This window comes from Vulpes vulpes, chromosome 8 (assembly GCF_048418805.1).
Source record: "Vulpes vulpes isolate BD-2025 chromosome 8, VulVul3, whole genome shotgun sequence".
NCBI lineage: Eukaryota > Metazoa > Chordata > Mammalia > Carnivora > Canidae > Vulpes > Vulpes vulpes.
Genome location: NC_132787.1, coordinates 38,430,658 through 38,443,049, shown reverse-complemented (window position 1 = coordinate 38,443,049; position 12,392 = coordinate 38,430,658). Strand labels below are relative to the sequence as shown.

The 12,392-nt window shown below is 46.4% G+C and overlaps 1 protein-coding gene across 1 annotated transcript in view; it reads right to left on the bottom strand.

Annotated features, from left to right (window-relative positions):
- Positions 1 to 8,314, bottom strand: part of ANO2 (anoctamin 2) — a 340,778-nt gene extending 332,464 nt beyond the window's left edge. Inside the window, exon 1 of the mRNA XM_072766166.1 lies at positions 8,216 to 8,314. Within this exon, the coding sequence (XP_072622267.1) occupies positions 8,216 to 8,237 (22 nt within the window). The 5' untranslated portion in view covers positions 8,238 to 8,314. The remainder of the gene's footprint in view (positions 1 to 8,215) is intronic.
- Between the last annotated feature and the right edge of the window lie 4,078 nt (positions 8,315 to 12,392).

Sequence of the window (12,392 nt, the reverse complement as noted above, 5' to 3'; positions counted from 1 at the left end):
TCATGAAAAACACCTTGCATTTTCCACATTATATACCTTAATGAAGCAGAAAACCAAACCTAAATATTAAGCTCAAAGGGATCAGCCAGTAGTTGAACTGCATGCCAGAAAACTTTTCTTAAAATAAATTTTTAACTCTCCTGAAAGAAAGATAATGTCATATCAAGCACAATGTCCATTTCACCATCAAAACTTACTAGACACACAAGAAACAGGAATAAGTGGCCCATGAAAGGCACAAAACAAGTAATAAAAACTCATCTCAGTCCTCTGGCCTTTTTCACTAGGTCCAGAGGGGCCTGGAGCCAATTTACTCTACCCCCAACATCATGAAAGATTCACATCTCCATTGTTCTCACTGGAAAAGGCTGGGCCAGCCTTGGTCATACACAGAGACACAGCCTGGGCTGGATCTGGCCCTGTCAAAGGGACTGGTGTTTTGTTCTCATCACTCCTTTCCAACTCTGCTGTTTATGCTTCTAAAATAAACAGGACTTAATCACCAAAAACAAACAACACACACACACACACACACACACACACACACACCTGATCTCAAGAGAGCCCAAATATTGGGTTTAACAAGAAAAGACTTAAAGCAGAAAACATAAATATGTTCTAATAAATAAAAATAAGTATGGCCTTAATAAATAGATGATATGGAAACTGCAAAAGTGCAGAGAAATAGAAAATATAAACAAAAATCAATATAATTGGTTTCACACTTTCTGATTTCAAAACTTACTACAAGCACAGCAGTTAGGCAAGAACAAGAAATAAAGACACCCAAATTGGAAAGGAAGAATTAAAACTGTCACTATTTTCAGATGACATAATATTACATATAGAAAACCCTAAAGACTATCAAAGAACTGTTAGGACTAATTCAGTAAAGTTGCAGTATACAAAATCAAGTACAAAAAAAAAAAAAAAAACCTTACTACAAAGCTACTGTGGTACTGGCATAAGGATAGAAAAATTGGTCAGTCCCTAGAATCAAGACTGCAGAAATAAAACCTTAAATTTCAACAAAGGCACTAAGAGGTGGGGAGAGAAATGGGGAAATAGTACCGGGACAACTGGGTATCCTCACAAAAAAGAAGGAAGTTGAACTCTTTCTTCACACCATACATAAAAATTAACATTTTCAAAAACAGATACCAGACCTAAATGCAATAGCTAAAGCTATAAAACATTTGGAAGATAACACAGGAGTAAATCTTTATTACCTTAAGTTAAGCAATGGTTTCTTAGCTATTATACCAAAAAGCACAAGTTATCAAAGACAGACAAATTGTCTTTCATCAAAATTAAAAATGTTTCAAAAGACACCGTGAATGGGGTACCCGGGTGGTTCAGTCAGTTGAACATCTGACTCTTGATTTCGGCTCAGGTCATGATCTCAGGGTCGTGAGATGAAGCCCCACTTCAGGGTCCATGCTGAGTCTGATTAAGATTCTCTCTCTCTCTCCCCTTCTCCCTCTACTCCTCCCCCTGCTCCTGCTCCCTCCCTAAATAAATAAATAAAATCTTTTTTTAAAAAAAACAGATATCATTAATAAAGTGAATATGCAACCTGGAGAATGTGAGGAAATATTTCTAACTCATATATCACAATAAGGACTTGTATCCAAAATATATATAGGACTTTACAATTCAACAATTAAAAAGCAAACAACTTAATTTGAAAATGAGCAAAGTATATGAAGGGACACTTCTCCAAAGAAGATAAGCAAGAAATATTCAATAGCACATGAAAAGACATTTAGCATCATTAGTCATTAAGGAAACGCAAATCAAAACTACAGTGACATACCACTTTACGCCACTAGGATAGCTATGATTTTGAAAAAGACAAACAATAACAAGTGTTGGTGAGGATGTGGAGAAATTAGAACTTTCAGATGTTGGTGGTGGGAATGTCAAATAGTATGGCCATTTTGTAAAACAGCCTAGTAGTTCCTGAAAAAGTTAAACACAGAGCTTCTATAAGACCCAGCCATTCTACTCTAGGTATGTACCCAAGAGAAATACAAACATACACATACACACACACACGCAAAAAAAAAAAAAAAAAAAAAAAAAAAAAACCTTATACTTGAACATTCATAGCAGCATTATTCATAGTAACCAGAAAGTGGAAATCCAAATGTCTATCAAATTATAAATGAACAAATGTGGTATATCCACAGAAGGGAATATTATTCAGCTATAAAAAGAACTGAGCTATTGACCCATGTTATGATACAACTGAACACTGAAAACATGCTCAGTGAAAGAGCAGTTTCAGACACAAAACACTATATAGTGTGTGATTCCACTTATATTAAACATCCAGAATAAGCAAATCCATGGAGACAGGGAATACATTAGCAGTTGCCAGGAGTTAGAGGGAGGGAGGAAAGGTGAACAACTGTCAATGAGTATGAGGTTTCTTTTTGGATGATGAAAATATTCTAAAATTAGAGAACAGTGACGGATGCACAATTCTATGAATAAAAATTACTAAACTGCACATTTTAAAGGGTGGATTTATGGTATGTGATTATATCTTAATAATCCGGCTGGTAGTCAAAATAAAAATTCCTAAAATTGAAAAGTACAGGGGCACCTGGGTGGCTCAGTGGTTGAGTGTCTGCCTTTGACTCAGGTCATGATCTCGGGGTCCTGGGATCAAGTTCTGCATTGGGCTCCCCACGGGGAGCCTGCTTCTCCCTCTGCCTATGTCTCTGCCTCTGTCTCTGTGTCTCTCACGAATAAATAAATAAATAAAATCTTTTTTAAAATTCCTAGAACTGAAAAGTACAATAATGCAAAAGAAAAACTTCATTCGATGAGCCTGACAGCAAACTGGAAAAGGCAGAGAAAAGATCAGTGAAATTAAAGATGGACTGATAGAAAAAAAAAAAAAAGATGGACTGATAGAAACAATCTGATCTAGAGAACAGAGGACTGAAGAATGAAAAAATTCAACACAGTCTCAGGACCTGGTGGGATCATGTGGGTCTAATATACATGTTAGAAAAAGAAGAGAATAAAAATGGAGCAGAAAAATAATTGAATAAAGAGTGAGTGAAATTATCCCAAAAGTTGATAAAATACAGTAACGTCCACATTCAAGAAGGTCAACAAACTCAAGGAGGAAAAATACAAAGAGAATCACTCCTGGACACACCATAGGCTGACTGTCGAACACCAAAAATAAAAATAAAATATGGAGAGCTACCAGAGGGAGGTATTACATACAAGGAAAACAAAAATCTGGACTAAGGCTGACTTCTCATCAAAACCATGGAGACCGAAAGAGAACACCTGGAGTCTTGAAGAGAAAAACCTGTCAACCTATTAATTTTGCATCTGATGCAAGTATTCTTCCAAAAGGAGAATGAAATAAAAACACAAGCTGAGAGGGGCGCCTAGGTGGCTCAGTCGGTCGAGTTCGAGCTCTTAGTTTCAGCTCAGGTCCTGATCTCAGGGTCATGGGATCAAGCCCTGTGTGGGCCTCCATGCTCAGTGGCAAGTCTGCTTGAGGTTCTCTCCCTCCCTCTCCCCCTGCCCCTCCCCCTGCTTGCTCTCTCTCTCTCTCTCTCTCTCTCTCTCACTCTCTCTAATAAATAAACAGAATCTTTAAAAAAATAGAAGCTGAGAGAATTTGTCACCAGCATATCTGCACTTCAAGACATGCTGCAGAAGGTTCTTCAGGCTGAACAGAAATGATACCAGATGGAACTTGGGGAGCTGTTCTGTGGAGCTTTTTATATGCTATAAGCCACTACTTTTCAAATTAGAAGTTTTAACCCAATGGCTGGGGATCTACAGGTTCGCAAACAGCAATTTTTAAAAACATAATAGAGTGGAGTGGGCCAGGGAAGAATAAAACACAAACACCACTTGGAAAAAAAAATCAGAAACAATAAATGCTCACGTGATGAATAATACTCTTTCCAAAAATCTATTAATGAAACTACAGCTCATTAGGTTGGGCAATGTCTCATATAAATAGCACAAATATCACTGTGACATTCTTCTTAAAGTTTAATGTGGATGAACTAGAACTAGCCTCCTTCTATTAGACGATGAAACCCATGTAACTTGCTGGCTGTTTTCTGACCTGTCTGTCAGAAAGTTCACAGATAAATTTTTGTTCAACTGCAGTACCTATTCTTAGTCTAGGTTTTATGATATAATACTGTGCTCCCAAGCCTTCATTATTTGGCATTTGTTCATTTAAGGATTATTGTTATCTAGGTTTTCCTCTTCTGCAAACTGTTTGAAGATTAATAAAAAGCAGAAATAGTTATTTGATACAGGCAAAAATAAAAACAGATTAAAAAGGAATTTGAGTGAAGAATAATTACCAAAAATATTTAAAAACAGGGAACTTTTTTATTTTATCTGTATTTAAATGTTTTTCACGTTGGAAGTATAGTATTGCTTTTTTTTAAGCTATTTTTATTTAGCTAGTGATGAATATCAGGCACCAAGGACTGCTAGAAAGTGTGGATTATCCCTGTGTCAGTGAAGAAGTTGTAGGATACAAGGTATTAAAAGAGAAACAGGCCCCAAATGGAGTCATTTGCACAGGTGCAGGTGCAGACACACAGATACACACAGACACCCAGCAAACCAGCAGGTCTAACCTATCCCGGGAATGTGACCTTTTATCCTGGGAATGTGACCTTTGGAAGGTTTGTCTGAAATTCCCTGATCAGCACTGGTTAAGTAATAAACTGCACAATAAAAGCACTTTCATCCCTTTCCCCCTTTTCATCCCTTTCCCCAATTAAAAGATGATTTCCCAGCCTGAAACATTCCTTTTTCTTTTGCTAATAACTTTTTGCCTCACCCTCCTTCCTATGAAAACCTTCCATTTTGTAGGACTCCTCAGAGCTCCCCTCTACTTGCTAGATGGGATGCTGCCCAATTCATGTATCATTTAATAAAACCAATTAGATCTCCAAATTTACTTGGTTGAAATTTGTTTTTTAACAAATTGTGTTTGCTCAACAGAGGGAGGGAGTGACACCAGCTCATTGTGAGAACTGCAATCCTTCAGTAGTTTCAATTCAGGGAAAGTTACCTAGATGGAGAGTCATCAGACAGACTTAAAAGGCACTTCCTTGAAATTTCTGGAGGAAAAGCAAGGTTGTCAGTAGGAGTACAAGAAAGACATTTAGTACATATTGAAATAACTACAGTGTGGTCAGGCTAATGTCATTGATGTGGTCTGAACAGGTCAAAGTTTGACTCTATCCCCTCCTTCCCATGACCATCAACAGTGGATAAGGATGCTAAAGTACTGAGATCATCTTAGGGTACCAAGAGTCTAGAATGTAAGGTCTTGACAGGCAGGTGCCTATTGATCTTTGTAACTCCAACAGTGAGCATAGTATCTGGCATACAGTACGGCTCATAGGTGTCCTCTAAACTGATCTGAGCTGCACTTACAAGTGGAACATATTGAGTCAGATTTGCTAGAGCCCATCAGGACACTAAGTACATCTTCTTCCCCCTGTGGTCACAAGGTCAGCTTCCCATGCCTCTAGAAACCCTAATGTGGAACTCAGGTAACCACGCTGGTGAAAACATGTCTCCAATGTAGAGCACAGTGGCACATTTCCTTACAAGTTTGGTTATGACAACCAGCCTTCTTGGGCTTGGTCTCGCTAGGATAAACTAACCATGATTCCAGACTGGAAATACAGCTGACTCAAACAACACAGAGTTAGGGGTGCCAATCTCATTGTGCAGTTAAATATCTGCATGTAACTTTTGACTCCCCCCAAAACTTAACTACTAATAGACTACTGCTCATTGGAAACCTTACCAGTAACATAAACAGTCAATTAATGTGTGTTTTATATACATATTAGATACTGTATTATTAGAATCTAGAGAAAAGAAAATGTTAAGAAAATTATAAGGAGAACATATACACCTCTAGTACTATACTATAAAAAAATCTGCATATTACTGAACCCACGCAGTTCAAATCCATGTAATTCAAGGGTCAACTATAGTATATAGGCACAGCCCTGCCTGGACTGTGACCACGGCACTTCCCTAACAGCCTTGCAAAATCAGTATCTCCCTTAAGGCCCCAGGTCTCCCCACATTTCCCACCAAGCCCCTTGCTGGTACCTACACACACTTCCTTTTAATGACTTCTTATAAACAGAACAAAAGCCACAAGGTGAGGTGCTGGGGAAAGCAAGTTTGAATTCCAACCTTACCCCTCTGTGATTATTCGGTGGTTAACACAATATAACTGGCATATTTCTTAACCTCTCAGAATTTCAGGCTCCTCTTCAATGAAATGGACTGAACACTAACAACAAAGCTGTTGTGAGGCAAAGCACCTAGCACAGTGTCTGGATATAGTAGATGCTTGATGACTATTAGTATTCCTTTTCTCTGAATGCCAACAACAGATGGCCTGAGCTACAAGACTCTGCGTGATCTGGCTCACTCTGGCCATTCTCACTCTTCATCTCTCTGCTCCAGGCACTTGGCTTCCCCACTATTTTTTGGACAGCTCAAGTACATTCCTGCCGCAGGGTCTTTCACCTATATTTGCCTTTGTGAGATCATTCTCCAGATATCTGCATGGCTTGTTCTTTCACTGAGCGCAATCTCTGTTCAAACTCATCTCCGCAAAGAGGCCTTACCTAACCACTGATCACAAATAGAGACCGATTCTGTTTTGCAACAAGGGGCAAGATCCTTGTGTCTAGTAGTCAAATTTCTGTTCTCTACGAGCTCTAAGAACACCACAAATAGAGTGGGACAAGTGTCTCTCAGCCAGCAGAAAGAGTTCACAGATGGGTGGATTTCCAGAAAATCGGGTCCTCATTTCATTAAGTCAAAGACAAGCTTCATGTTAGGTCTTATGCCTCTGGTCCTCAAGCCTTGTGCCGCAATGGACGATGGCAGAGAAGGCACAAGTAGAAACAAGACCAGGACCCAAGGTAGGTCTTTTAAACCTACCTCGACCTACCCCTCACACATCCACTTCAATGGGCCATCAAAGTGGCCCAGGTTCCCACATACAGGCAAGTCAGAGAGCATTCCAGGCTGCTGGAAATGACCATCCTATTAGGTCTTTGCCTCCCAAAAGGACAGGCATCTAGCAAGACACAGTGAGAGGAGCAAATGGGTCCTGGAAGCCCAGCAGCCAGGGCAGGGTGACAGACAGCTAGATGGGCCAGGGCTCTGAGGTCAGGTCCCGAGAACAAAGTCCAGGCAAACAGAGAGACCCAGAGTACCACAGTCCTCTAGGAGAGCCCCCACCTTGTCTGAGATCCTCCCTCCACCTGCCACTTGCCCTTTGGCTTAGATCTAACCTTGTTCAATGGAGCCTTCTGTCCAGAAGCAGGGTCCACTTGGTTCCCGCAGATCTCTCTCCACACCAGCTCACAAGATCTCAGGACTAGGACTTACATCTACCTTCCCGTTCCTTTGGTTCTCTGTGCCAACGCAGTGGGCACCTCCCCGCTTCCTGCCTCACGCAAGAACCACCAGAAGAAAGACAGTCAACATATTCCCTCTCCAGGCAACATCAACCCTGCCCAGGTGCATGTGTCAGCTCAGGATAACTTGAGAGATGCAGCCGAATAATGTCCCGCCCCCGTCCCCCCCAAAGTCCACCTCCACTAACTTCTCCCCTAAAAGAAAAGTCCCCAGCAAAGGCGCGCCTGTGTTCCCCTGCACCCTCTGGAACGCGGATTCAGTTCGGGTTAGGTCGGGGTGGGCAGAGAGTCCCTGAAACCGGGGGGCCCTCCCGAGAGGCCAACGTCACAGTAGCTGGGGATGGAGCAGACCCTCTGTCCTCCGCGGGCGGCTGAGACCTAACCCAGCTGCCTGCCGGCCCCAGACACGCCGACCTCCAGGGCCAACGACCAGCACCGGGTGGAGGCCGAAGCGCAAAGGCAAGACGCGACCCTCCATCGCCCGTGAGCCGCAGCACCACGCCCCCGCCTCTTGCCCTACCTTCTCTCTCCTTGATAAAAGTAAGTCAGCGAAGTAGGTGTGGGCGGCGCTGCCCAGGCGCCCCTCGGCTGCCCTGGCCCGGCGCCTCCCTCCCAGGTTCACGTGGGGTCACCAGCCCCAAAGGCGAGGAGCTGGGGCGCCGCTCCGGGACTGCCCGCCCCCCCAAGTCGCCGGCCGGCCGGACAGACCGACGCGAAGGACCGACGCCGGGCCCCGGGGGACTCACCGCGCAGCCCGGGGGTGGCCATGGCGCGGGCACCGGGACGCGACACCCGGACTGGCCCGCGGCCGCGCGGCGAACGCTCGGGCTGATGCGGCCGCCGCGGGGCTAATTCCACGGCGCTCGGCGGCGCCCGGACGTGCCCGCCCCCCGCCCCCCGGCGCCCGCCCCCCTCCCGCCCTCCCGCGCCCGCCGCCCGCCGCCCGCCGCCCGCCGCCCGCGCCGAGGGGTCCCGGGCCGCCCGGCTCGGGCGCTGCGAGCCGCCGGGGGAAGAGCTCGCCCAGGGCGCGCGGAGGTCGGCGAGGCCGAGGCCCAGCCGGGGCGGCGGCCCCCCTGCTCCCAGGGACGCGCCTGCCAGCCCGGCCGGGTGCGCACCTTCAGCCGGATTAGCTCCCGCCCCGTCTGGCCGAGCGGGTCCAGTCCCCGCCCGCCCCCGCCTGCCCGAGGCTCCCGGGGGCGGGAGGCGGGGGCGCAGGGCGGCCGCGAGGACAGGACCGAGGGGCCCAAGAGGCAGGAGGAGGGTGGGTCTTCGGGGACCGTCCCTGAGGCGCTTGGGACCGACGGGCTGGAGGAGGGAGCCTGGAGGCTCCGTCCCGGGGAACAAGCGCGGGGATGTACGGGGTTAGGGGCAGGTGGGGCTACACAGGGAGAGGCCCAGAGGCAGGCCCCCGGGGAGCCAGTGGGCTCCCATGAACCCCAACGACACCAGAAGGCCCACAGTCAGGCTCCTACCCATCCCAAGGAAACAGCTAAGATAGTAGAAACAGAGGAAAGAAACCTGGCTCCCTAGCTCCCAAATGTAAGGGAGTATCTCCCTTTAAGGGCTACTAAGGAATCACAGACCACAAAGAAATAGGTCATTAAGGTGCTATCAATAGTCGGTGCTCAAACCAGCACTGCACAAGAATCTCAGGGCCGTAGGCTCCCTGCCTAGGTTCTCAATAAAAGCCGGCCCCTAAAAGCCCTCGGTGGCAACCCTATGGGGACGCCTCTCACTTCTGAGAGCTTTCTCTGAATGTCTGCTTAATAAAGCTTGATCACTTTGCTCACTCTCCGTTGTCCGCAAGATTCATTCTCTGACTCCATGAGACAAGGAAGCTTGGTTCGTCCATGAGACAAACCAAGCTTTCCCATATGACAGGTGACCCGGTTCAGGTGCCTTGTGGTGATGAGTGGACAGATGGAAGGCTGTCTGAGGGGGCTGTTGCTGGATGATGGAATCTGCAACTGCAACATGCCCTGAAGCTCAACACGTCCATTCATGCCAGAGACCCAAAAAGTGAAAGGGCATTATGCTAAGGTCAAGAATGCTATTTATCCTTCACTGTGAAGAATGATGTCTCCTCCACCGATGAGGTAGGCTGCTGGTGATATCTTGCCACTTGCTTGAGGACAAAGAAGAATAGACAACACAGAATGAGTCAGGGGCAGCACAGAAGGAAAACCAAAGGGATTGTGTCCTTGTCCAGAGCTTTCTTCTGGCCACTGGGAGTAATCAGGGCTTGCGTCTATACAGGACCTCCTCTTCCTGGGGTACCCTTCTCAGAGCTTTCCCCATGGTAATTCTTTGATTCTGACACAACCCCATGAGGAGTTACTGCTAGTGTGCCCATCTGACGGATGAGACTACAGTGCAGAAAGTCAAGCAACTCGCCTCTAGGAGATACGCAGGAATCCCCAAGCAGCCAGCCCGCTCAGAGTCCACGCTCCAACACTTTGCTATTAGACTTCTTTCTCTTCCAAGCAATGCCCTTCACCCCCATTCACTCCCAGGGACCCTTCTCTGTGTCTTTTCAACGCCAAGAGCACTGGAAAGCTGCCATGGTTCCTTAATCCATTCCATTTCATCTTCTGCACTTTCTTAGTCTGTGAGCTCTCTCCATGAGATTCCCCCTAAAACACTCACCTTGGGAGCCTCCATCTCACCTGGTCTGGGGGCAAGCAGGAAGGGAGTCCCTGAGACCAGAGGCAGGCTCTGCCCCATTATCCCTGCAAAGTAAGGGGAAGTGGCTGAGACACTCCTCCATTTCCACCTTCTCTTTTTGCAGCCTCCTTACCCTACTCCCTGCCATTTTTAAAAAATCAAAACATACAGGTTCTCTGATTTGGTTTGATTCTGGACAGTGAATTGTCCTATCAGTAAATATGAGGAGAAATTCAGGCAATGGAGGCAGAGGCAGTTGGAAAATTGACACCTTCTGCTGGAGAGGGAGGCTACCTCTCTGAGTTTCTCTGTGGCTGAGTTTCTACTGTGCCTCCAGTAACCGCTCATCCCCAGGTAGAGTGTTAGGCGATCAGGCAGAAGAGAGAGAGGTAATTCCATTGGGATCTGGTTTCCTACGGAGACCTCGACCTCGGAGACTACTCGAAGTTGGAGGCAGAGTGATGGACAGGTGACAACCTTTGCATTATTGAGCAGTTATATTAAACTTCTATCCATTCTTCCTTTGCTCTACTTAAATAATCTCCCCCACCAAAACTGCTCAACACAATCCATGCCATTGGTAATGTATCTCCCCTCCAGGTGATTCCCCACAGAATTAGAAGTGGGTGAATCCTAGATATGCAGTAGCGGTTGGTTCATGTGCCAGCAAGGACCGAAACTGTAAAGCAACAGGGATGGGGTGGCTCTGGTGGAGTGGCCCGGGAGGGCTCACCCAGGTGTCAAGGCACCTGGCTTCTGAACCTGCCCTGCCACCCAGCAGCTGTGTGACCTTTGACAAGTCTGAGTTCTCTGAGCTGCTTTTATTCTCTATAAGGGGGGGGGGGGGGTGGGCAGTGGATTGGATGGTATCCAAATCCCTTCCACCTCCACCATCCAGCACTTTCAGTGGCTAGAGTCTCTCCTGTGTTAAAAGGACCTGGAATGAAAAATCAATTCCCCCATCAAATTCCTGTCACAAACATAGGGCATTCCCTTTATCCTCATGAGTATTCTCTCCCCAGATAGGGTCTCCACCATTTTGCCAGCATATATATGTAAACTCTTCACATAAATTTTGAGGAAGGACCATATCTCCTTGGGACTGACATTACCGGTTAATGATTTGGGGACTGGGTGAAGTTTGGTGTTATTTCTACCCTTCCACCAAAGATGTCTGGAGTGGGCAGGGCCTGGGCATGCAGCATGCAGCTCTAAAGAAACTCAGCTCTTTGACCCTACAGGATAAAGTCAATCCCTAGTGCTGTGCCACTGACAATAGAGGCACTTATTCCCCCACTTTAAGTCTTGATTTCCTCTCATTTTCATTCTTGCCACTCCTTATGTTATTAAAGAACAATTTAGGGACGCCTGGGTGGCTCAGCAGTTGAGTGTCTGCCTTTGACTCAGGGAGTGATCCCGGAGTCCCAGGATTGAGTCCCATGTCGGGCCCCCTGCATGGAGTCTGCTTCTCCCTCTGCCTATGTCTCTGCCTCTCTCTCTCTCTCTCTGTCTCATGAGTAAATAAAATCTTTTAAAAAAAGAAAGAAAAATTTACAGTTACCCCCAGACTTCCAGCCATATTTTACCCTCTCAATCCCCGGAGTGAGACTAACATTCCTATTCCCCAGATGAGGAAACTAAGTCTAAGAACCACTAATGGTCTTATTTGGGGCCATACAATAGGACAAGGGCCATGTGGAGAACCCAGGCCCACAAGTGTAGGGCTCATCCCCCATGGCCAAACCTGTTGGATGGGATGCTGGTCCTGCACCTGCCAGCACCTCATTTCCAGTTCCCTCGGTCCTCGGTACCTTACTTTCCCGTAGGGGCCACCAAGAGTACAGAGGAACTTAGGGAGCCCACGGCTCAGAGAAACCCTTGCACACCTGCTCAAGGTCACCACAAGGTCAGTCATGCTGGCAGTAACCATGTCTGTCTTGGCAGGAGCCTGGCTCCAGGACCCACCCCTCTGTTCTGTTCAGAAGCCCCTCAATACAGAGCTTGGAGAACCTTGTGTTCCTGAGCAAATCCCTTTTACTTTAGGAACTTGGGCTGACTTCAGAGGAGGCCTGCCCCACACAATGTGCTCCTCACTCCACGGAGGCAGACACCACTATTTCCCAGAGGCTGGCCATGTCTGGGGCTGGAGTTCTTTCAGAAAGAGCCTGTGCCTACTCCCTCATTTGGAACTCAGGTTTGGAACTCAGGCCCAAACTACCACTGTCACCTCGGCCTAGAAGACACAGAGAACCATCAGCC